Raw genomic sequence first — 25,009 nt, 5'->3', positions numbered from 1 at the left:
ACAAGTAAGGTGCTCTGATCCTATTGCAGAGTCTTGGAGCTCTGTGGAGGTGGGTGTGCTGAAGCAGCCCCCAGTGCAGACAGCACCGCCAAGCCCTGGGATTTGGCTCACTCAGCGAGCATGTGGCTAGTGTTGGTTCCCCTCTGGAAGGGACCCTGGTTCCTACTGTTGGCTGTGGGGAATGGGGAGGAGGAAGCTTATATCTAATGATCACAGCAGGGGCCAGACAGGCTGGCCAAGCACCTGGATTCTCTCCAAAAGGCAGCATGGCTTAGCGAATCAGACTTGGGTCTGCCATATCAGAGACCAGTTTCAACCCTTCAGTTACCCAATCTGCAAAATGGAGCAACTGGTTCTTGTACCTCCCCTAGCAGGGGGGTCCAAGACCTTGGTCACTAGCCTGGGTTGTGAAAGACACAGGAATGTTCGTAGCAATCAGTGCAAGAGGGTCTCCTGGCTCCTCGTTCAGTGCCTGTCTAGCCAGGAGAGGCTGTTTTGGCAGAGGACCTCTAGCACTGCACACGGTGCTGGCCATCCCTGGGGAAGGCACTGCCACCTGCCACACCAGCCCGGAGAACCAAAAATCCAGGCTAAGAACTCTTTCTGAATTGGGTTTCTGAGCTTGTTCTTGGGGCCGGCCTCTAGATCTCAGTGAGGGGTCCCCGTCAGAAGCCTGCCCCGTCCGTCCCTAAGCTGCAACAAATGGGTTATAAGAAATTGAGGTCTTACAAAACCAATCATTTTGGAGGGCTGTATCTTGGGCACCCTTTGATCCAGTGACCCCAAAAGTGCCCCACATTCTCCCCTGGGCCTGGAACTAGCAGACCACTTTCCAAGCCCATCTGAGTGGGGGCGTAGGCTTCAGAGAGGATGGAAAATTCAAACAGAAGCCATGCTGCAACCTTAACAGTGAGCCAGCTCTTGTTGTTCTATAATCCTACCTACCCCCCATGCCTTCTGTCGGCCCTCACAGAGAGCAGGACTCATGCTCATCCCGACTGGCCTCCATACAAACAGCGTTAGGGAGCAGCTGCACACAGATGCCAGGAGGCTGCAGGGCTTGGACTCTCATTTATTGGAAAAAGGAAGATGCTCATGAAGAAGGCCCACGAGGCAGTGAGTCCCATTGGACGTCTTGGGGCTGGGAGCTGGTCGGTACCGGCACCACTCCCCTGGGGAATCCTGCACTCCCGAGGAGGAAACAGGCAGCGATGTGTGTGTGTGTGTGTGGGAGGGGGGCGGCGGAACGTGTGGGCACGCAGAGGGAGGGGCCCAGCAGAAACAATCGAGGGCAGAACGGGTGCCCCCTTTGGCACCGTTAGACTGTGCAGGGAGTGCATGAAGATTGTGTCCCCCCGGGACATTCCCAGCAGGCCCACCACAGAGCCATCGCGCCGCGACACCCTTGCAATTGAAGGAATACAGGGAAGCAACCCTGTTGCCTGGCACTGCCTGTTCCCCTTCGACAGCCTCTCCACAAGGCCCGCAAGTTGGCCTTGGGGGCTGGCTGCCATTGGCTATGGTGCCAAGGCCCTGTTCTATGCCATGCTGCCCCGTAAGTGACCGTTCCCCAGCCCCGTGCTCAGTGAGGACGTGGCTAGTCAGTTTGTCCGTGCAAAGCAAGGAGGGGTCGCTCACAGACTGCCTGGAGGAACCAGCCCTGGGCGGGAACTTGGCAGGTGCCAGTACTCTGCCATTGTTAGGCTCCAGTCTGCGGTGCCCGCCTCAGGTCACGTGTTCCCCTGGCCCAGAGCCTTGGGGCCGGGCGTCTGGTTCTGGGATTTCAGCAGCTGCAGGGCAGGCTGGGGCTGGGGTGTGGAGCTGTGCTGGGGCTCAGCGCTGAGCCCTGCTGGCATGTTGCGCAGCTGCTTCCGGTACTGCACAAACATACAGAGCTTCAGCGCGACGGCCAGCACGTTCTTGCCCATGAAGATGCCCGAGACCCGGGCGTCCCTGAAGAAGACCATGTTGCTCCCCCTGATGAAGAGGGTGGCGATGTTGACAGTGAGCAGGCTCAGTATAGGGTAGAGCATCATCCGGTGCGGGACGATGCTGAACCCTTGCATGCTGATCTCGCACAGGGACACGCAAGGGAGAGTCAAGAGCAAAATGTAGCAGTAGAAGAACATGAGGCCCTCAGCCCAGAGGGGCAGCCCTTTCTTCTGGGGCTCCCACAGGTTGGCCTGGATGTCCAGCACGTCCAGCATGTCAATGATGACCCAGAAGAGGCGGTTGCGGAGGTCCTCCTTCTTCTTGAAGGTCCGGACGTAGTCCATATGCTCAGTGGCTACCAGCAGCACATAGAGGGCTGGGATGCAGACAGACAACAGCAGGGTCAGGGCTTTGCGAGCCAGAAGGTCCAGGGTCTTCCGGTCAGCCTTGTAGTTCTGGTAGACAAAGTAGACCTTGATCTCCAACACAAAGACGTAAAGGAACCAAAGGATCATGGCGTAGCCGCGCTTGGCTGTCCTCACCTCGGCCCCGACCCAGACCGCCATGTACCGGAGCACCAGCAGGAAGCAGAGGTCACCCACCGAGACCATGAGGCAGATGCCCAGTTTCCGGGAGCCCTGGTTCTGCTCCACCAGGTAAGCATCCATCAGCACCAAGCTGCTCATGATGAGGATGGTGGAGAGGCAGACATGGGGCTTGTTGACGGGCGGTGGGGGAACCATCCTGGAAGGAGGAACACATGGGTCAGTCAGGCAGCTACTTTGCTATAGGGCTCTCTCTGCTCTGTTCAAATCTCCCCGGCCTTGGTGGGCAGCACGTTCCTCCCTGCCACCTCTTTCCCAGTCAGCTGTGGGCAGCAGGGGGCGGGGTGCTGCTTTGCATTGCTGAGGTCTGCCTCCCCACCCAGCATGCCTGTGCCAGGTCCCCCTCTGCCCCCCCAACAGTATCCCTGCGCCAGGCCTCTCGTGCCCCCCATTATACCCCTGCCAAACCACAGTGCAATTAAAACTGCTATTCATCATGACTAATTTTTAAAATCTAGTTAATTTATTTTGCGTTAATTGCTTGCATTAACTGCAATTAATTGACAGCCCTAATTGCCAGTGACAGAGAATCCACCATGACTCTTGGTAAATTGCGCCAATGGTTAATTACCCTCATGGTTAAAATGTAATCTTATTTCCAGTCTGAATTTGTCTAGTTTCAATTTCCAGCCATTGCATCTTGTTAGACTTTTGTCTGCTACAATGAAGAGCCCATCATCAAATTTTTGTTCAAGTCAAGACTGTGATTACAAAATGGCAAATTGGGTTTTCAATGTCTCTGTATGTGAACTTTGGAGATGATGCAAAACTCTGCTTTAAACAAACCCTGTGACACCCTTCGTGCCCATGCAGCTGTTACCGCTCCAGGTTTCTGTGTCCCCGCTGACCCTCGTAGGGGCACCTTTCACTAGTCTGTAACACGCGGGAATGTGAAGGGGCGAGGTCCCGTTATTTGATAAATGTCTTGTAGTGTCACTTTGCCTTGTGCCATCCAAGGGCCTCGATTTGATAAATTCCTCCTGTGCCCAGACCTCTCACGCTGTGCACAGAGAAACCTAGAGCAAGGACTCAAACAGCCAGGGCACCAACCCTCACATCCAGGGTGTTGCGATCTGGGCGCTGTGTTTTAGCTTAGTGCTCTGGATTCCTCAAGTGCTGGGGCAGGGAAGTGTTGTCTGATATGCCCCCCTCCTCCTCCGTCCGTGCAGAGTAGTGTCCTCCCCAGGTACCAGGGAGAATGCCACCACTCTGGTTCTGTCTCTCTTTCTGGCCTGGGCATGGCACGGGTGCAGCTGCTGCAGCTTGCTGCATGGGGAAAAGAGGAGGAGCAGAGCCAGGATCCTGACTGCTGCTGCTCCACAGCTGCCCTGGAGAGAAGCCAGCACCAGGGCTGAGACTGGAGGAGGAGGAGGGGAGTGTGTTTGTCCCAGTGGAGGCACGGAAGCCCCCTGCTAACCAACATGGCTGGCGGCTAAGCCTGGAGCAGTCTGAGGCTATGGGCATAGCATGCTGAGCCACACTCCGCCCTGGCTGCGCCCTGAAGGTCCCAAGTTAAAATCCTGCTGAGCACCTGTGCCCAGAGAAAAATAGCATGTGATCATGCCGGTAAAGGCGGTGGCCTAATGCATGTACCCAAGGGGCACAGTCCAGATTGCAGAGGTAAACGAACATCCCCCAGTGCATGGGCTGGGTTGGGGGAGACCCAGCAGGGGCCTGGGCTTGGTCCACACTGATTTAGTATTTTCACCTGTGATCTGGAAGTGAGCGGTGAGCAGCAGGTAACACTTAATTGGGAGCTGTGATCAACAATGAAGACAGAACAAAAGAGCCCGAGGGACCCAGCAGGGGCAGAAATGACCAAGCTGAGATGCAGCTGGGATGGATGGAGCTACCCCAGCTGGGGAGAACAAGCTAAACCACCCCCCGTCATGGGGAGAAACCAACCTAGGAGACAGTGCGGCTGAGAGAGCCGAAGCCCTTGCTTACACTAGTGTCTCCCCTTATACTTTCCCTTCATTCTCACCACTGGGGCAGCCCCCTGGCCTCCCGCATGGGGGCCACGGTGCCACGCAGGCCTGCTCCCAGCCGGGTTAGCCGAGACGTGGTTAAACACCAGCAGCTGCCACTGGAAGGGCTGAACCCGGCGACGCAGCAAGGGCGGGGAAGAGCCAGGCAAAGGCAGAGCCCTGGGGCCACAGTGGACGTCAGCGCAGACCCCAGCCGGAAATGCAACGTGGCAGCGAAATTGGCAATGCGACTGAGGGCTGCAGGCCCAGAGGCAGCACCTTGCTGAGCAGGGGGTGGCCCCTGAATGCGCAGCTGGGCCAGGCCCAGCGCCCTCCATTGCGGGCACCACATTACCAGAAAAACGCTGACAGCCGGAGGGAATTCGGAGAAGAGCCACAACATGGTCAGGGACTAAAGCATTAAGAGTTCAGTGAGTCCAGCTCAGCTCAGCAAGGGCAGCTATGCTGTGGCTGTGAGAGGAGGAGAAATAGAGTCCCTGCCCCAGAGAGGCTTTCTCCTGGGGAATTGACTTCCCAGGGATAGGGCCAGGAGCCCTCCAGTGCCTGGGCCATTGCAAACCTGCCTGGCCCCAGCCCTGGAGAATGGCCCATAGGGCCTGTCCTACACTGTCCAGCTCTAATATATGTCACTTGATCCTATGACTCTCCTCTGGCCATGGCCACACTCCTGCCCCCGCTGACCCCCGCCTGCCCGGCCACAGCAGTACTCCAGACCCCCCCGGGTCGGGCAGAGCTCCTGGAGCACCAGCCCGCCTCTCTGGCCAGGGCTCTGTGAGGCCTCACCAGCTCCTGGGCCCACACTGCTGGCGCAGACTGGCCAGGGCACAAGCTCCCAGCCCCTTGCAGACAGCTGGCATCTCACTCGCTGCCGCCAACACCACCAGGCCCAGGACTGCCCTGGCCAGGAGAGACACGGCTGTGCCAGTGCCAAGTAGCCCAGGTGGGACAAGACGTCATACAACCCCCTATTCCCCCCACGCGTGTGCCCTCTGCCTGCCCTCCTCAGTGTCGCCAGCCCAGCCGGGCAGTGCCAGCCGGGCAGTGCCAGCCAGGCCCACCAACGCAGTTGGCTCCCTGGGGCACCCTGGGGAGACGGCTGCCGAGCCACCAGGGCCCCCCCGGCTCCCTGTCTCCAGGGCCCCGTTCCTCTGCCCTGCGCAGGGGGCAGGCTAGGGACTCTCTGCCCTGCCAGGCCACGGCAGCAGGTTCAGGTCTGCCCCAGCCCCGGGTCGCTCGCCCTCCTGCGTGGGGGGCGATTCCCAGCCGGCCCCGGCATGTGCCGGCCTCAGCCCCGGCCGCTGGGAAGGGGCAGCCGAGCGCGGAGCGGGGCTTTACCTAGCGCCGGTCTCTGCCGAGATGCTGCTTCCCCTACGCGGCCAGCGCCTGCTCCCGGGCTGGGCGGCCGGGGCCGGGCGCTCCCCGCTGCTCCGGGCCCCTGCGAGCCGCTGGAGGCCGGGCGCGGGCGGGCAGCTGCCGGCGGCTCCCGGGCTCTCCCTGCGGCGGGACCCCAGGGCGGGCGGCGAGCCGGGGCTGGGAGAGCGGCCGCGGCGCTGCCAGGTCCATGCCCGGTGCTGCGGCTGCAGCGCGGCCCGGCCCGGCGGCGCCCTCCCCGGCTGCCTGCGCGCTGGCCCCGCGGAGCTCAGCGCCCGGGCTCGCCGCCGTCCCAGGCGCCCCTCGCTCGGTCCCGCAGCGCGGCCCCTGCCGGGCTCCGCTCCCGTCCCGTCCGCAGGCTGCCGGCCGGCTGGCGGCGCCGCTGCGGGGAGGCCGCGGCGGGTGGGAAGCAGGGAGGCGGCGGAGCGCAGCGGGCGGGTGGCGCCGTGGTCGCTGCCGCTGGGCAGAGGGTCACCGGGCAGCTGTTCCCGCCTGGGGCCGCAGGGTCTGGCTGCAGCTGCCCGGCTCCCCGTTGGCCGCCAGGACAGACACATGCTCCTCTGGACACACCCACCCACGCCCCTGCAGACAGGGACGTTCAGAGCGGTGAGCTGGGTCCCAGGGTAGCAGAGAGACAAGGTGGAGGAGGGAATAGCTTCTACTGGACCAACTTCTGCTGGAAAGAGAGACAGGCTTTGGAGCGTGCCCAGAGCTCATCCTCAGGGCGGGGAGAGGTCACTGCTAAATACAAGGTGGAACAGCTTCTTGGGCATAAGTAGTTAGCACATATTTCAAGGGACCTTTCAAGGTGAAGTGGCTGGTTAACACCCCTCCTGCCACAGCGGTCCAGGAGAAAAAAAAAGCGGGGGTGTTTAGTGCCTTACAGATTGTTGTAAGCCATACCTCCGGTGTCCCTGTTCAGTCCACGGTTGTTAGTGGCTAGCAAAGTTACGAATGTAAGCTCCCAGGCTTGTCATTTGAAGGTGTTGTGCAGGTTTCCTTTGGAGGATGAAGACTGAGAGGTCAGGTCTAGAGTGAGCCCTCTGTGAAAAGTGTTCACCATGCCAGTGAGAGAGTGTTTTTGTCTTTTTATCATTTTTCTGTGTGACTTTTTTGGAGAGCGCAATGGTTTCACCCACATACAGCGGGTGAAACCAGAGAGCAGTTGTTGCTGGGACATTTAGTGCACTGGATGAAGTACACGACATGTTGTGATAGGCTTGTGTAGGGCGCCATGGACCACTCTAGTTCTCTGGTAGAAGCTTCTCTGATAATGTTTCAACAAGACGATTGAGTAAAATATGAGCAAGGATTTACCATCTACAGAGAGCAGGGAGATACACAGTCAGATCTGTTACCTTTATTTGTGTATAGTGTAACTATGATTGCATCTTTGACATCCAGGAGAATGTTCTCAGTTTCCCAGATATCTTTAATAAGTTAATACGGATAGTTAACCGTTTGGGGGCCTGCAAGTTGAAAAATTTCCACTGGCATGTTGTCTTTGCCTGGCAATTTCCTGACTTCATTTGTTTGATAACTTTTTGCACTTCCTCAACAGTAGGTGAGGAGGCAATTTCTTCATGTGTGGGGTGCTAGCTTAGCTCCTCTAGCATCTGAGAGTTGACACTAGAGGGACAGTGGAATAGCTCGGCAAAGTGCTGCCCCCCATCTTTTCGAGATGCCATTTTTGCCTTTGAATTAGGTGGATGCCTCTGAACTCTTCAGCGGAGCTGGTCCCAAAATAACGGTGCGGTGTTCGTATCAGCGTAAGCCTGTATTTCTTCTGCTTTCTTTCCTCACTAGTTCCTCGCTCTGGGAGAACATAAAGCTGTAACAGCTAAGCCTAATCGCTAGGACGTCACAGTTGCTTGCAAGACTACTGTTGGTGTGTTCTGTTCATGCCTAGAACATTGGTTGTGTCTACAGTTGGTTGAAGAAGTGTTGATTGTCTACTAATGTGATTCTGGGTGAATTAATACATTGATTGTTAAGAATAAAAAAATGTCCTGGTTTAAGAAATATTGTCTAAGATAAAAGTTGACCTGAAAAGAACCTGGCCAACTTTTTAAAGACTCTTGGGTGCAAGTTATCCAGGCCTTCTGATAATGGGCTGGAAAGAACTTCATCAGCCTCATGTGATTAGAGTACATTATCCTGTTTTTTTCCAGATACAGAACAGAAATATTTATTGAATACTTCTTCCTTTTCTGCATCATTATTAACAATATTACCATCTCCATCTAGTAATGGGACTATACCATTGCTTGGAGTTCCGTTGTTCCTAAGATACTTAAAAATTCCTTCTTATGGCCCTTAGCCCTGCAAGCCATGGATTTTTGCCTGATGGCTTTAGTTTCCCTTATCAATTTTCTACACTTCATAACTTCTAATTTATACTGATTACTATCTATTTACCCCTTTTCCCATTTGTTATGTATTCCTTTTTAATTTCTAATTCCTGCCTTCACTTTTGCACTTACTCAGGATGGGCTTTTAGCCAGAGTTATGCTCTTTCTTGACTGTAGAATCGTGGCTTTTTGGCCACTTAATGGTCTCCACTTCAAGAAGTCCCAATTTTAATTCGCATTTTTCTGCCTGATGTTTCACTCATCATTTTCCTCAGCTCTGGGAAATTAGCCCTTTGAAGTACCCAGTATGTGTATTACTGGTTGGCACTGTCCCTTGTTTGGCATACTGAATGTAATCAGGTCATGATCACTGGTTCCTAGGCACACCAACTTCCAGCCCAGTGATTAATTCATCTTTATCTGTCATAATTAGGTCCACAATAGAATAACCTTGTGTTGGGTTTCAGAGGAACAGCCGTGTTAGTCAGTATTCGCAAAAAGAAAAGGAGTACTTGTGGCACCTTAGAGACTAACCAATTTATGAGGCTGCTCGGCAGCTCTCCAACACGAGTTTCTACAAGCCATTACCCTATGATCCCACTGAGAGTTACCAAAAGCAACTACAGCATTTGCTCAAGAAACTTCCTGAAAAAGCACAAGATCAAATCCGCACAGACACACCCCTGGAACCCCGACCTGGGATATTCTATCTACTACCCAAGATCCATAAACCTGGAAATCCTGGGCGCCCCATCATCTCAGGCATTGGCACCCTGACAGCAGGATTGTCTGGCTATGTAGACTCCCTCCTCAGGCCCTACGCTACCAGCACTCCCAGCTACCTTCGAGACACCACTGACTTCCTGAGGAAACTTCAATCCATCGGTGATCTTCCTGATAACACCATCCTGGCTACTATGGATGTAGAAGCCCTCTACACCAACATTCCACACAAAGATGGACTACAAGCCGTCAAGAACACTATCCCCGATAATGTCACGGCTAACCTGGTGGCTGAACTTTGTGACTTTGTCCTTACCCATAACTATTTCACATTTGGGGACAATGTATACCTTCAGATCAGCGGCACTGCTATGGGTACCCGCATGGCCCCACAGTATGCCAACATTTTTATGGCTGATTTAGAACAACGCTTCCTCAGCTCTCGTCCCCTAAAGCCCCTACTCTACTTGCGCTATACTGATGACATCTTCATCATCTGGACCCATGGAAAAGAAGCCCTTGAGGAATTCCACCATGATTTCAACAATTTCCATCCCACCACCAACCTCAGCCTGGTCCAGTCCACACAAGAGATCCACTTCCTGGACACTACAGTGCTAATAAACAATGGCCACATAAACACCACCCTATACCGGAAACCTACTGACCGCTATTCCTACCTGCATGCCTCCAGCTTTCACCCTGACCACACCACACGATCCATCGTCTACAGCCAAGCTCTGCGATACAACCGCATTTGCTCCAACCCCTCAGACAGAGACAAACACCTACAAGATCTCTGTCAAGCTTTCTTACAACTACAATACCCACCTGCAGAAGTAAAGAAACAGATTGATAGAGCCAGAAGAGTTCCCAGAAGTTACCTACTACAGGACAGGCCTAACAAAGAAAATAACAGAACGCCACTAGCGGTCACCTTCAGCCCCCAACTAAAACCCCTCCAACGCATTATTAAGGATCTACAACCTATCCTGAAGGATGACCCAACACTCTCACAAATCTTGGGAGACAGGCCAGTCCTTGCCTACAGACAGCCCCGCAACCTGAAGCAAATACTCACCAACAACCACATACCACACAACAGAACCACTAACCCAGGAACTTATCCTTGCAACAAAGCCCGTTGCCAATTGTGCCCACATATCTATTCAGGGGACACCATCACAGGGCCTAATAACATCAGCCACACTATCAGAGGCTCGTTCACCTGCACATCCACCAATGTGATATATGCCATCATGTGCCAGCAATGCCCCTCTGCCATGTACATTGGTCAAACTGGACAGTCTCTACGTAAAAGAATAAATGGACACAAATCAGATGTCAAGAATTATAACATTCATAAACCAGTCGGAGAACACTTCAATCTCTCTGGTCACGCAATCACAGACATGAAGGTCGCTATCTTAAAACAAAAAAACTTCAAATCCAGACTCCAGCGAGAAACTGCTGAATTGGAATTCATTTGCAAATTGGATACTATTAATTTAGGCTTAAATAGAGACTGGGAGTGGCTAAGTCATTATGCAAGGTAGCCTGTTTCCTCTTGTTTTTTCCTACCCCCCCCCCCCAGATGTTCTGGTTTAACTTGGATTTAAACTTGGAGAGTGGTCAGTTTAGATGAGCTATTACCAGCAGGAGAGTGAGTTTGTGTGTGTATGGGGGTGGGGGGGATGTGAGAAAACCTGGATTTATGCAGGAAATAGCCTGACTTGATTATGTAAAGAGTTGTCACTTTGGATGGGCTAGCACCAGCAGGAGAGTGAATTTGTGTGGGGGGGTGGAGGGTGAGAAAACCTGGATTTGTGCTGGAAATGGCCCACCTGTTGATCACTTTAGATAAGCTATTACCAGCAGGACAGTGGGGTGGGAGGAGGTATTGTTTCATATTCTCTGTGTATATATAAAGTCTGCTGCAGTTTCCACGGTATACATCTGATGAAGTGAGCTGTAGCTCACGAAAGCTCATGCTCAAATAAATTGGTTAGTCTCTAAGGTGCCACAAGTACTCCTTTTCTTCTTGTGTTGGGTGCAATACCTTTTGTGTCAGGAAATTATCATCCATACTTTTTAGAAACTCACTGTTTTATTGAGACCTCCCGTATATGTCTCCCAACTGAAATCCCCCATAACAACACAGCTTTTCCTTCCAGATATTAAAGACCATTGCTGAAGGAATAAGTAATTCTGCTCTCTGGTGCGATTCAGAGGTCTGCAATGGATCCCCACCAGCACCCCTACCTGGACTTTGTACATTAGCACATTGACCCATGTGCATTCAAGATCCTGTGGTTCTGAGTTATCAATAACTTTAAAGCAGGTAATGATGCCTTCAGTGTAGAATGTCTCTCCCACCCCCTCCCGTCCTTCCTGAGCAGTTTACACCCAGTGATTGTAACATTCCAGTCATGCCAGTTGTCCCCAGGTTTCAGTGGTGTGAGCTGTATCAGATTTCTTCTCATCAGTGAGAATTTCCAGTTCCTCTTGCTCGTTACCCAGATGCCCAGCATTGGGATGGAAGCAATTGAAAAACTTCTCTTCACGTTCTTTGTCACGTCAGTTGAATGAGGTTTTGAGGCCCTGAGTGTGAGTTTGTACTGCCTTTGCCTCCAGAGCACTCTCTAGATTGGAGCTAGCAAACAGGCCCAGCAAACAGGAGTTTGCAAGGGAGGTTAGAGAGGGAGCAAGAGAGCCAGACACACCTGATTAACATTCTCTAAGGCCAATAAACACCCCCTCCAAAAATCCCCCGAACAAACCAGCCCAACAAAGAAAGCTGCAGGAGTAAAAGGAATGCAGGCAGAAGTCCAGCAGCAGAGTGGGGCTAGCCAGTCAATTGCACTGAGCGCAGCGTGGATTATGGGCAGGTGGTGTGTGTGTGCATTCGGTGCGAGGAGTTCATACCCTTCGGAGACTCTGCCCAAGCTCTGGAGACCAGAGGGGCTGAACTGGAGGAGCACAGGGAGACAGAGAGAGGTACATAGAGGAGACTTTCCAGGACACAGCAAAGCGGTCCCACCCCTGCTCTGACAGCCTCTGTGCTGTCCAGGAGGATGAAAGTCTCGGGGAAGGGGAACATCAAGCTGGAGCAGAGGGAAACAATCCCATATTTGGGACCCTCCTTCCAGACGATGTCATGGTATCTGCTGGCACTGAGGATCCCCCTCTCGGGGGGAGGGAACCCCAGTTATTAGGAAGAGAGAGGTAATATTTAGGGGGGATTCAATTATTAGAAATACAGATAGCTAGGATTGTGGTGACTGGGAGAACCGCCTGGTGAATTGCCTGCTGGGTGTAAAGGTTGCAGACCACTTGAGACAATGGGATTGTGTGTAGTGCTGGGGAGGAGCCAGTGGTCGTGGTACGTGTAGGTACCAGTGACATAGGGAAAGGTAAGAGAATTGCTGGAGGCCAAATTTCAGCTGCTAGGTAAGAGATTACAGTCCAGGACCTCCGTGGTAGCATTGTCTGAAATTCATCCAGTTCCACCCACAGGGCCAGTTAGACAGGCAGAACTGCGGGGTCTCAGTGTGCAGATGAGACGATGGTGTAGGGAGGAGGGGTTTAGGTTTAGTAGGAACTGGAGAACCTTTTTGGAAAGGGGGAGCCTGTACAGGAGGGATGGGCTCCACCTAAACCAAAACGGGCCTTTGTCTCCCTGATCCCGAGATGTGCAGGGACCCAGCCAACACTGCCACTTCCATTGGTGCCATCCGAGTCCCGACCACCACCTGGGAATGTGAGACTGTGTCTCACCCCTCGAGTCCTTTTCCTTCCCCACCTTCTTTATCGTCTTTCCTATTTCTTTCTGTCCAATGAGAATCTGTCCCATCTCTCTTCGCCAGTCAAGACCGTATATTTTGCATCAGTGCCATAAGCCTGGGAGCAGAGAAAGGCAACTGCGTGCAGTGCTGTACAGAGCCAGATGCTGGAACCAATTTGCAGGTCGCACAGTGTGGTGGGCCTGTGCAGAAGCGAGGTTGCAAGTTAGCATCAACACCAGACACAGATGCTGCATTTTCTAGTTCTGCTGTTCTTTTGTCACCCCTTTTGTGTGCGTTTGCCTTGTTTTGTCTTCTAGGAAACAGGGTGAGAGTCTCAGAACAACAGCTCCAGCCCATCTCAACAAAACTTCTCTTTTCCCCGAAAGGGACAGTTTTCCCATTTCAATATGATCCAAGAGACTGTCAAACGGGGGAGGGAGGTGGGTCCTTGTGAAACCTCTCTCCAGCCAGAGGGAGAGGGGACAAGGGACAGCATGAAAATGAGAGCCTGACTTAATACTTGACATTTCAAAGGATTTAACAGCCTTTCCTTCTTTTCTGTATCTTTCATAAAAGGTTAACAGGATGTTTAATGGGGAGTTTGCCACGGCTCTAAGCAGGCTGAGGTCTTTGTATGGCAAATGCCAAACCTTAACACTGTTTAATGTGGGACAGCAACAGGGTTGTGTTAAGACCTTCGGGCCCACATATTCCATCAAAATTAATACAACAGCCCCCAGGTTGAAATCTCCCATGGCCATGGTTTTCCTTCCTCCACATTATGGACAAATGCCTAAGGAGCAGATCATCCTGTTCCCTAGTGAGGTGGTCTGTGACAGACACCTGCCAGCACAGGAGATTAGTGAACCCATTACTGGAGCGGTCTGTACAGTTCTGGGATCAACACTTAAAAAGCGATGTTGACCAACTGGAAAGAGACACAAGTTCGGGAAAACCTCCCTTGCAGTGAGAGACTGAAGAAGTGCAATTTAGGTAGCTTACTGGAGAGAGGATTAAGAAGCGATTTGATCACCTACTTGGGGACAAGCTTTCTGATAGGAGAGGTCTCTTTAGCAGACCACGCAGAATGAGATCCAGCAGCTGGAAGCTGAAGCCAGACCCAGTCAGACTAGAAATAAAGTACAAATTGTTAAGTGAGAGGAATTCATCATTGGAACAATTTACCCCGGGGATGTGATAGATCATCCAGCCCATGGAGCCTTTACATCCAAATTGGGGGTCTAATTTTCAAAAGTGTCTGAGTGATTTAGGAGTTGTGCCGGCCAGGCTCTATGTCATGAGACCTGGCACCGTCACCCAGAGGTGCAGGGGCTGCCTGTGACCAAGGACACACAGAGAGAGACACTGACCGTTGCCCAAACCAGCCACTGGGTGTCACTGCAGCTCCACAGGGCAGCTGCTGCTCACTCTGCTCAGGATGGACAGGGAGATGCTTGCTTCCACAAGGCCGACTCAGGACCCTTCTTGCATGCATTCTGCCCACCGTGACTTTACCACCCACCTGGGGTCCAGAGCACGCCCCAAATCCCTGGATCTCCACATGCAGCCCTGGGGTCTAAAGCATCCCCAAATCCCTGGGTGCCCCTCTGCCCCTTTGGTATTTAGACCACCTGCAAATCAACAGGTCTCCTCCCCCACTAGAATCTGGGGCTCCTGCTGTGTCGTGCCCCCAGGGTTTGTGGTGCCTGCCAGCGTTCTGTGCTGCATGGACCCCGGAGTAGGGATGAGCTTGGGCAACGTGTTATGCCTCCTTCTGGCCAAAGCTCATGGGGATCTTCCAGGGGAAAACTTGGAGAGAAACACAAAGTGAGTTTGGTTGAATTTTTCCTGGAAGTGGCTGTGTGTCTCCGTTAAGCTGGGAGTGGAGCTGCAGTTCTCAGGGAACAGTCACTCGACAACAAAGGCCAGAATTTCCAGCTGCTCCGCTCCCAGGAGCCTGCTCTGAGCAGCCAGAGTGGGGCTAGTTCCCTATTCCTGGGGCCCCTGCAGGCAAGTAAAGCAGCTGGGTGACCTGCTTGGTGATTTATACCTGCAGGGAAGGAAGCAGCTCTGCCCCAGGCCTGCCACACCAGGCTGGGACTAGCGATGCTTGTAAAGGATTGATTGGTGTGATCAGGGCCATGTGTCGGGGGAGTCAAGGTGTTGGCGGAGACAGTCCTACCGTGTGCAGGGCTGCAGGAAGGTGCCCAGGTGGCTGCTGTTCCTGGGTGTACTGCTGGGGTAGCTGTGCTGGCCCAGCCATGGGGGGACATTAGGCAAATCCAGGGAGGTCAGACTCATCTGGAAGGAGAAAGCTGGCCCAGATTTTGCCAGGCCTGCCCAGAGAGACCTTGCTCAGGAATCCTCTGGTGAGGGCAGGAGGGGTCTGCCTGCCAGCTGACACCAGGTACCCACCCACTCACTTCCTATAAAGTGGTGCGTGCGAGCTCTGTCTGACGCTGAGGTGGAAACCTTGGGGGGTCTCTGTTCCGTGGACACTTGTGTGGATTGAGCAGGATTTCCACAGAGAGGAGAATGCTTCCCACTTCACTTAGAGCATCCTTCTGAAGGGTGTGTTCAGCAGGACTCCATTGTTTTACTAGAACTCACCTGGCATGGAATTGCATACCCCGGAGTGCAGCATATTGCTCCGAGACGGGGAGCGGGTAGGATACCAGCCAGTACAGACCCATGCACTTGTGAACTGGAAGTGCTGAAATCAAGGCCCCAGAGAGATCCCAGCCCCACATGGGAGCCTTGAAACGAGGGACTTGCGAAGAACATAAAGGGCCAGGTACTCTGCAGAGGTAGGGTCTGCCCTGCCATGTGCGGAGGGACTAGCCACTAGCTGTGGTTAGTTAGAACACGGTGCACTCTGGAAATGCCTCCTTCCCACCTCCAGCGCGGCTCTGGAGGAGCTGTATGGTGGAGGGCGGCATAGAACCAGCGCAGCTGGCTGCATGCTCCCCGTGGACTCCCCTGTTGTGGGTGAAACCCTAGCAGGGGAGACCGGGAACAGAATCTGGCTTATCTGGTGCAACTACAAAGGGACCGGGGCAGTGAGTCTGCCCCAAGCTCTTTCAGTTGGGGTGGTGTGTGTAAACCGTCCGTGCCCTGGCCGGAGTGGCCGTCTCCACTAGCTTGCCCTGAAAGGAGAGCCTCCGGGATTCTGTGCCGTCCAGCAGCGCTCAGCTGGACTTCATAGGATCTCTGAGCCCTGAAGAGCGTGGCCCAGAGGGTTAGAGCTCTGCTGGCTGCTGCAGAATTATAAGCCCCGAAATGCATGACTCACAGGAATGATAAAGGCTAGCAGCTTATCAGAGAAGCTTTCCATGAAGGACTCTGAAGTGTTATACCCGAAAGCACGAGAGCTGTTGCTATGGAGCAGAGATAGTTGGCTGAGCAAGCAGGGCCCCAAGGGGGAGAGATAGCAGGAGACGGGAAAGTGGGGACCTGGGGCCGGGGGAGTGGAATGGGGAGGGAAAAGCAGGGACTAGGACAGTAAGGACCCTGGGGACGGGGGGCACACAGAGAACCTGGAATCCAGTGGGGGCACACTGTCCCAGGCATGGGGGCAAAGGAGAAATGTGGGTACATACAGAGCCTCTGCCATGGGAGGGAAGGGGATGTCACACAGTCCACCTGCCATGGAGTGGGGCAAATGGAGGACAATGGTACAGAAGATATACAGAGCCCCTGGCGTGAGGGGAGAGTGGTGGGAGTTGCGGATGGTCCATCCCTGAAATAGAGAAACAGGAGAGGGTGTCACACAGAGAGCTTGGAGGGAGGAGAATGGTGGGCGCAGCACGCTCAGCTGACACAAGGTACACAATGTGATCCATGAGTCCTGGCCTCAGTATGGACTGGTCATCACGATAGCTTGGCTGAGTGCTTGCTACAGCACCCCAGGGATCCGGCCACATGCCGTCTTGCTTCCAGCAGTGAAATCACAGTCAGGTTATCTAGGGGTTTGCTTTCCCCTGGGTGTTCCAGGAGTATCAAATCACTACGAGGAGAAGTAACAGTAGAAGACATAGCTTGACAGCTGCACTGTACAGATCTCCTACCTAAACTACACTGGGCATGGCCGTGAAGCCTCCGTGTGATGGGCTGGGCTACTCAAAGGGCTTCTGGAGAGAGAAAACAATGACTAGGGCCTGGCAAATCATCCACTGGAGGAAAGAGTGAGACAATGGGGACTGTTCAGCATCGAGAAGACCTGAAGAAAAGGACACGACAGAGTTCTTGCCTACATTAGAATATAGTAGGGACTGGGTTTAATAGTACCGGTTGAACTAGGCACTGAAAGACATTCTTAATCCCACGCAAGCATGGCATACAAGGGGGTTGCACCCATTTCACTAAATGTTCCTCAACCAGTTTAGTTCCCTTGGAACAATTTTCTTGTGTGGGCACAGATATAGAAAATAAGGGGAGGGGCAGGGAAGGTAAAGTGGATACTCCTACTGGGCCTTTCTCATAGTTCATGAAGAAGGAGCCCTCCACTGAAACTGAAAGGCAGCAAATTTAAAACTAATCAAAAGAAATACTTTGTACATAATGCACAATTACCCGTTGGAACTCTGTCACAGGATATCATTGTGGCCAAGAGCTTAGCAGGACCCAAAAGGATTGGACACATATATGGAAAAGAACATCTCGACGTTCATTAGATAAACAAATTACAGGGCTATATACACCTTCATGCTTCAGATTGCCTCAGGCCAACTTTAACCCTGGCCAGTTAGTTACACTATAGGGTTTCTTGCTTCTTCCTCTGAAGCGGCTGGTGCTGGTCCCTGTTGAAGATAGAATCCTAGAGCCCTTGTCCAATCCAGTCTATGTAAAGACATGGTTCTTGTAAACCAACTCAGGTTTGAGCTATGCTGTTCCAAAGATGTACCTAATGGTCTGAAATGCCTAAAAACCTTCCCTCCCAAATGCCCCCCGTCTCAAAAATACTTTGTCTAACATTATGTTTGTTTAACATAAACTTTACTTTAAAAAAATCCTCCTCTAAGTCCCTGTACAGGCCAAATTTCAGATAGACAGTATCGTTTGGGTATTTTGTAGAGCCAGCAGGGAGTAAAACAATCAGACTTGAATGGAAACTCTTTCTTGTCTCACTGAATGTACACATTCTGGAGACTTGCATCTTGCTTCTAAATTCCACCAGGCTCTTGAAAAGCTTAACACTATTTGCCAAGCTCCCAGAGGTTCCAAGCTATCATAATAAGTCCCATGCTAAGGAACAAGGGACAAACGGATTTGAAATGTTTAGATCAATCCATTTTTGAGAGCTGACCTGGCAAAATATCATTAGACACTTTTTCTAAAATGAAAACTCACCAATTTCAGTGTCTCATAAATGCAGATCATCTCCTCCTATTCACTTCAGGCTTCCCGCACCTCCGCCTCTATGACTGAACATGGGACAGTTCAGTCAAAAAAGACCTTTTTCAAGGAAGTCAGCTTTTGGGTGAGGTTGGGGTGCGTGCCTGTCAAAATTCATCTGCACGCTCAGCTCTGCGGTCACCCCCTTGACTCGGGAATCGTAAATAGCATCCAGAATGGCCCTGGTTCTAGTCTGCAGCTGCTGTGTGGGGAGTTCCGGTCTAAACAGAGTACTTGTTTGCTGATGTAGAGGTGCAGGGTTTCTCTTGGGGTTTCACCCCATTCCGTATACACTGTAGCTGGGCCCACCTTGCTCCCCTGGGTAGGATTATGCTGTGAAATAGTTGTAGCAGCCGGTGGTATCTGGGAAGGAGGGCATTTAAACGGGTCTAGTGCTTTTTATGGGAGAGAGGCCACAGGGCTGGCCGGAGTTCCCTGATGCAGGGTTTCGGAGGCCAAGTGCTATTGTTAAGTGTGTGGTCCATTTCTGTTCAGGAAATAAAGTTTGGGGCTAGTCCCCCCTGAACCTTCAGCCTGTTTGAGCCACCAGGCAGCGGCCCTGCTGGGATCTCGGCCTTGGTTGCCCCTTGCACGGGTGCCTTCGAGGAGGAGGAGAAAGAATGTGTGCGCTAGGACCCCTGGGTTCCATCCCGGCGGGGCTGCGCCCATGGAGGGTGGGTGGGTGCGCCGGGACTCCTGGGTTCCATCCCGGCGGCGCCGCGTCCATGGGGGGGGCGTGGCCGGGACTCCTGGGTTCCATCCCAACGGGGCTGGGTCTGCCTGGGGCGGGGACCGGTCCAGGACTCCTGGGTTCCATCCCAACGGGGCTGGGTCTGCCTGGGGCGGGGACCGGTCCAGGACCCCTGGGTTCCATCCCGGCGGGGCTGCGCCCATGGGTGGGGGCAGGACTCCTGGGTTCCATCCCGGCGGGGCTGCGCCCATGGAGGGGGGGTGGGTGGGCCGGGACTCCTGGGTTCCATCCCGGCGGGGCTGCGCCCATGGGTGGGGGCAGGACTCCTGGGTTCCATCCCGGCGGGTCTGCGCCCATGGGTGGGGGCAGGACTCCTGGGTTCCATCCCGGCGGGGCTGCGTCCGCCGGGGGGCGGGGCCAGGACTCCTGGGTTCTATCCCGGCGGGGGGTCTGGGCTCCAGGGGAAGGGGATCCCGGGGCTCCTCGGGACCCGCCCCAGCTCACGAGCTGCCCCCCCCCCCCTCCACAGAGCAGCGGCCCCTGCCATCTCCTCACGTCACCACGCCCAGCAAAGCCCCGCCCACCAACATGACCCTCCGTGCTCCGATTGGCTGTTTGCCCCACGGTTGGCCACGCCCCTCCTCCCTGGTTGGGCGCGGCTCCCGCCCCTTCCCCTCCGATTGGCGGCAGCCGAAGGCCGGCCCGCCCGCCCGGCGCTGGGGCGGAGGCTGGGCTGAGCCGCGGGTCTGGGGCTCCCGCCGCCCCCTCCAGCGTCGGCTCCGGGGCGGCGGCGGCATCGGGATGGCGGCGGCGGCGGGCGCGCTGGGGGCGGCTCCCGGGGCGGGCGGCGCGGCCGGGCCCCCGGCGGGTCCGTGCGGGGCGGCGGGGTCCGGGCCGGTCCCGGTGCCCATGAACCTGTTCGCCACCTGGGAGATCGACCGCTCGGCGCCCAGCTGCGTGCCCCGGTGAGCGGCGGGGCGGGGCTGTGTGGAGCCGTCGGGGGGCGTGGGGCGGGCGTCGGCGGGCTGTGGGGCGTGGGGGAGCCGCCGGGGGGCCGTCGGGGGGGGCTGTGGGGAGCCGTCGGGGGGCTGTGGGGCGTGGGGAAGCCGTCGGGGGGACGTAGGGGGGAGCCTCGGGGGGTGTAGGGTGGGTGTAGGGGGGCTGGGAGGAGTCGGAGGCTGTGGGGTAGCCGTCGGGGCGTGGGGTACCATTGGGGGTGTGTGGGGGCTGTGGGGCGTGGGGAGCTGTCGGGGTGTATGGGGGGGCTGTGGGGAGTCATTGGGGTGTAGGGGGTGCTGTGGGGCATGGGGAGCAGGGTGTGTGTGGGGGGTAGAAGTAGGGGTGGGGTAGGCAGTGGGCTGTGGGGAGTTTATGGGGGTTAGTGTGGGGGAAGGTGGGGGGCAGGGGCACGTTGTAGGGGATATGGAGCTTCTGTGCGTGGGGGGGTGGGCTTATGGGGCACGGTTAGTTGGGGGGCTCATCCTTCGGCAATGGGTGCTATGCAGAGGGTGTGCGGAGGTATCTGGGGGGCAGGAGGGGTGTGTGTGGTGTATGCAGCCCAGTGTGAGGTGGGGAGGTGCTTTGGAAATCCCTTTACATCCTGGCTGGGGGGACGGGTATCAGAGCCTGTCCAGCAGTGGGTCTGAGCAGGGATGGATGTAGGAACCCCTGGCGGGAGGGCTGTGGTGGGGCGGGTGCTTGTTCTGGTGGGTTTTATAGAAAACTCTCTGGGTTTTGCGGGGTTGGAGGGAGCGGTGGGTTTGAAGGACCTGAGAGCAGAGTGATTTGGGTTGTGGGTGAAGAGCGTTCGTGGTGAGGCTCTTTGGGACTGACGGAGAAAGGTGAGTAGGTTTGGGCCACAGTATATGGCCTGGTTTTCACGGACATTTAGGGCGTTCATAGTGTAACCGGTTCTCTGGTCTTGGGGGAGTTGGAGTGTCACAGCTTGGTCTCAGTCTGCTTCCCCCACCCCCACATCACACCTGGTTAGCCTGCTCTGGGGATGCCTTTCCAAACGGAGTATCAGGAACGGAAGAAGAGTGGCTTGAGTGCCTAGCGGGAGCTCACTTTCCATAGCTTCACTCTCGCACCTGGGGCAGGTGCCTCCCAGAACTCCCTTGTGCTGCTCCCATCTTCTGTGCTGCTCTCATCCCTGCTTTTGGTAGCTAGAGACACAACCCCTCTCTCTGCCACCATGTGGGAGGCACTTTCTAACCAGAGAAGACGACACAATCCCTGACCTGAGGCGCTCACGATCTAAAGGCAGGCAGTGTAGGATGATGGGGTGTAACTGAGGTCCGCCTGTCAACAACACTTTTAAAATAGGATATGTAAATGATTCCCAAATTGCTTTTTGTCCTCATTGGTCAGCGAGATTCCCATAGGACTCCTGGTAGGAGTGGATGTGGAGAGGGTAGTAGCCTCATGTGGGTCTTGGGGTGGAGGGATGACATAGTGAAGAAGGCATGGAGAGTGAGTTGACATACAGGTAGATGAGGCTCTGCAGTGGAAAATGAGGCAAGGGTGGATAAAAGCGAGGTGGGCCGAGCTATGCAGGGTTCTGAATATTAAGGGAAACAGCTTGAATTCTGTGCAGTGGAGGACATGTTCACTCTGGTGGACACTGAAGATGATTCTACCAGCAACGTATTTTGTATGGAGTGGAGGAAAGCAGTGTACCAGAAAGGCAGTGTACCAGAGGGGCCAGGATAAAGAAATTGCGGTAATCTGGGTGGAAATGAGGGGCCAGATGAGTTTTCACTGGAGGATTCAGAGAAAAGACCAGACCTGAGAGGTTATAGGGGAGGAAGTGGCCGTATTTGGATGTTGCTTAAAATTTGGACCTGTCTTGCTTAGTTCTTTAAACAGCCTAATTATGACTGGCTAGATGAATCTTAGCTTAGCGGAAAAACTGACACAAATGAACACACTTTTCTTGTTCAGAGGGGAGAGAATTGTGCTTGTGACAGACTTTTAAATGAGATTGCTGGACATCAGAGTTGGCTTTTAGAAACAAGTGTCACTCTTCTTATTTCTTTTCCTACTTTGTGAAGGCAAATGTACCTCAAATGCTGTGTTGTCTGACTTATTTATCAAACTTTTTTACATTTTCTTCCTCAATGCTGTCTGTCTATGTAAGATCTTGTATTGATGGCCTCCCCATAGCGCATGACTGCAGAAGCACCTGTTTCTCTTCTCCGGAGTGCTCAAGTTACTGGAATGATAGATAGCAATAGCATTTGAAGATATTTTTGAGCTGTAATTCCTTTGGCTAATGTATTCTCTTGGCCTGAGCAAGGGAACTGAAACTTAGCCTTCTGCACCTCCGTCCTGGCACTATTTGCCTCATCTCATGAGCGAAGCTCTTCCTTGAAGAGCGTACTGTTGCCCCTGGTGCCAGCTGCAGCAAAGTGTTTAGAAATGCCTTTGGCATCAGTGAATTCACTGAAGCCTGAATTCTAGCAAGAGAAGCAGTAAGAAGTGTTGTTTCCATTACTGAGCCATGCTGGCCCAACTTTTATCTGATGCTCAGGTGGCTATATCTGCTCAAGTGTAGATGGCTTTTTTGTTGTTGACAGTGCCTGGCTGGATTAGACCCAGACCAGATGTGGACACGCCATATTCAAGAACTTGATTTTCAAATATGGATTTTGCGTGGTAGTGAAAACCCTTTTGCTCTAAATCTCAGACTGATTTGTACGCCAAGATCTTTAGTGCAATGCAGGTACTCATAGTTGATCCTAGGATGTTGTTAAAAAGGCCCACTGGTGTAATCATGAACATTTGCGTTGGGTGCTAACCTCATGGATGGATGATGGCATGTCTGGATTTAATAGACCTGCTTATGACAGGTGAAGAACAAGAACAAAAAAATTCCTGTAGCAACTCTTGAGGCTCTTGAAGCCAGAGGGCACTGGAGATCTTAATTAACCTGGTGTCTTTTGGTTGACAAATCCATGCAGAGAGGCCCTTTGGTTACTTAGATAACTTAAACAGGAAAAGCGTTAGAGTCAAAATGGCTTTTTCTCCGTTTATCTTCATGTCTGTCAACGTGGTATGTAAATTTGCACAAAACTTAGGCAGACTGAAAACCCAGAACAAAAGTGTCTCTCTCTCCATTCTTCTGGGTCTGGCGAATGTGTAGGGTTTTTAAGAGCATCTCTGTACTGATGGGGAGGAATTAAGTGAAAATAAAAGAATATTAAGGAAACTTGCAATTGGTGACTGAGCAACTTGAATGAGCTAAAATATTCTGAATAAACTATAAATTGGCAGCAGAAACCTGGATAGCAGTGACGCTGAAAGAGACCTTGGGTGAGAGGACAGGATCTTGGATAGGAACTCGGAATGTGATATGTCTGCAAAAAAGCCAGTGCAATTTGGGGCTACATACTCATATTCCGAGGCTGAATCACAACACGGAGCAGGGAAGTAGTAGTTTCTCTCAACAGCTCTGGGTGACTTAGATTGTTATGCTTGCTTCTGAGCATGTTACCAGCTGGGTATTGACAAAGTAGAGTTCAAAGAAGAACAACAATGATCAGGGGACTAAAGAGAGGGATTTATGCAGAATGAGTAAAGATGCTATCTATCTATCAGCTGAGTTCAGTGGCAAGATGTGTGCGTGTGCACACAACCTACAAGAAAGAGAAGACTACACACCAAGGAGGGAAGAAATGTTTTTGGGGTGGTAAAAGGCAAATAAGTAGAAGTAAAGGGATGACTCTTAGAGAGGTGAAAATATTGGAAGAAGTTTGTACGGTAGGTTTGAGATGGGATTTAAGGGGGATGTAAAGGGAATAGGAAGTGGGTTGGCTGCTACTTTGAAGAGCACTTCTTGTAGTGGCTCCCCATAGAATGGGAATCCTGTGGCTGACCCCAAGGACTGGTCACTAGGTCTCTGGTGTTTAAGGAATGAGAGGGGGTTAATTTATTTTGAGGCCAGAAGGGACTATCGTCTAGTCTGACTTCTTGTACAACTCAGGCCAGAGAATTTCACCCAGGAATTCCTGTGGTGATCACATCCACTGTATCCCTAGATAAATTCTTCCTATTGCTAATTTCCCTCTGGGTTTAAAGATTTGCACTCTGTCTTCATCCTTAATTTATCTAACTTCAGTTTCCGGTCATTGGAGCTTGTTGTGTCTTTGGTTTGAAAAGCTCTCTGCTATCAGAAATTTTCTCCCCATATAGCTAACGTATAGCTACATACAGACCGTGGTCAAGTCTCTCTTAACTTTCTCTTTAATAAACATAATAAGCTGAGCTTCCTAAACTTTCCCTCTATGGGAGGTTTTCCAGGTCTTGAATCATTCTTGTGAGCCCTTTGTAGTTTGTCAACATCCTTTTAGGAATGTAGACGTCAGAACTGCAGACAGTAACCAGTAATGATCTGATCCAGCTGTTCTCAAACTGTGGGTCGGGACCCCAAAGTGGGTCATGACCCTGTTCTAATGGGGTTGTCAAGGTTGGCTTAGACTTGCTGAGGCCTGGGGCTATTGCCAAAGCCCAAGCCCCACTGCCTGGGGCTGAAGCCCAAGGGCTTCACCCCTGGGTGGCAGGGCTCAAGTTACAGGCCCCCTGCCTGGGGCTGAAGCCCTTGGGCTTCAGCCTTTGTGCCCCCCCACTCCCCGGGGGGGGGGCAGTGGGGCTTGGGCTCCACAGGTTAGTGCCACCCAGGCAAATGGCTAGTGAGGCTAGAGAGTTGTCACTTTGGATGGGCTATTACCAGCAGGAGAGTGAATTTGTGTGGGGGGGGCTGGAGGGTGAGACAACCTGGATTTGTGCTGGAAATGGCCCAACTTGATGATCACTTTAGATAAGCTATTACCAGCAGGACAGTGGGGTGGGAGGAGGTATTGTTTCATATTCTCTGTGTGTATATAAAGTCTGCTGCAGTTTCCACGGTGTGCATCCGATGAAGTGAGCTGTAGCTCACGAAAGCTCATGCTCAAATAAATTGGTTAGTCTCTAAGGTGCCACAAGTACTCCTTTTCTTTTTGCGAATACAGACTAACACGGCTGTTACTCTGAAACCTGGCTAGTGAGGATTGCTTGTATCATGATTTTATTTTTTAAAACCAAATCTTTGACTTCAGGCAGGCTAATCATCTATGTCCCTAGGTGCCTATGTGTTGGTCACTAGTCCTCCTCTTCTTGCTGGTTGTTA

General features: G+C 53.0%; 2 protein-coding genes across 5 annotated transcripts in view; one reads left to right on the top strand and one right to left on the bottom strand.

Annotated features, from left to right (window-relative positions):
- Nucleotides 1-1,057: 1,057 nt before the first annotated feature.
- LOC125633277 (transmembrane protein 121-like) lies at nucleotides 1,058-19,092 on the bottom strand. 2 transcript variants are annotated; one of them, XM_075127303.1, is made up of 2 exons: nucleotides 18,105-19,092; nucleotides 1,058-2,676 (listed from the first exon to the last, which is right to left on the bottom strand). In XM_075127303.1, exon 2 carries the CDS (start codon nucleotides 2,673-2,675, stop codon nucleotides 1,731-1,733), a length of 945 nt encoding a protein of 314 aa, XP_074983404.1. In that variant the 5' UTR covers nucleotide 2,676; nucleotides 18,105-19,092; the 3' UTR covers nucleotides 1,058-1,730. The 2 variants fall into 2 exon arrangements, with proteins under 2 accessions (XP_074983404.1, XP_048698292.1); XM_048842335.2 differs by lacking the exon at nucleotides 18,105-19,092 and adding an exon at nucleotides 5,861-5,968.
- A 589-nt stretch (nucleotides 19,093-19,681) lies between these two features.
- LOC125633282 (phosphofurin acidic cluster sorting protein 2) overlaps nucleotides 19,682-25,009 on the top strand; it is a 115,928-nt gene continuing 110,600 nt past the window's right edge. For all 3 annotated transcript variants that reach the window (XM_048842355.2, XM_048842354.2, XM_075127301.1), the window contains exon 1: nucleotides 19,682-19,805. In XM_048842355.2, the coding sequence (XP_048698312.2) occupies nucleotides 19,750-19,805 (56 nt within the window). In that variant the 5' untranslated portion in view covers nucleotides 19,682-19,749. The remainder of the gene's footprint in view (nucleotides 19,806-25,009) is intronic.

This window comes from Caretta caretta, chromosome 3, assembly GCF_965140235.1.
Source record: "Caretta caretta isolate rCarCar2 chromosome 3, rCarCar1.hap1, whole genome shotgun sequence".
Classification (NCBI taxonomy): Eukaryota; Metazoa; Chordata; order Testudines; family Cheloniidae; genus Caretta; species Caretta caretta.
Note: the sequence above shows the minus strand (reverse complement) of the source record. Positions and strands in the feature narration are given on the sequence as shown.

Coding starts and splice junctions, on each gene's coding strand:
- LOC125633277 (XM_075127303.1), bottom strand. CDS start 2,675: ATGGTTCCCCCACCGCCCGTCAACAAGCCCCATGTCTGCCTCTCCACC.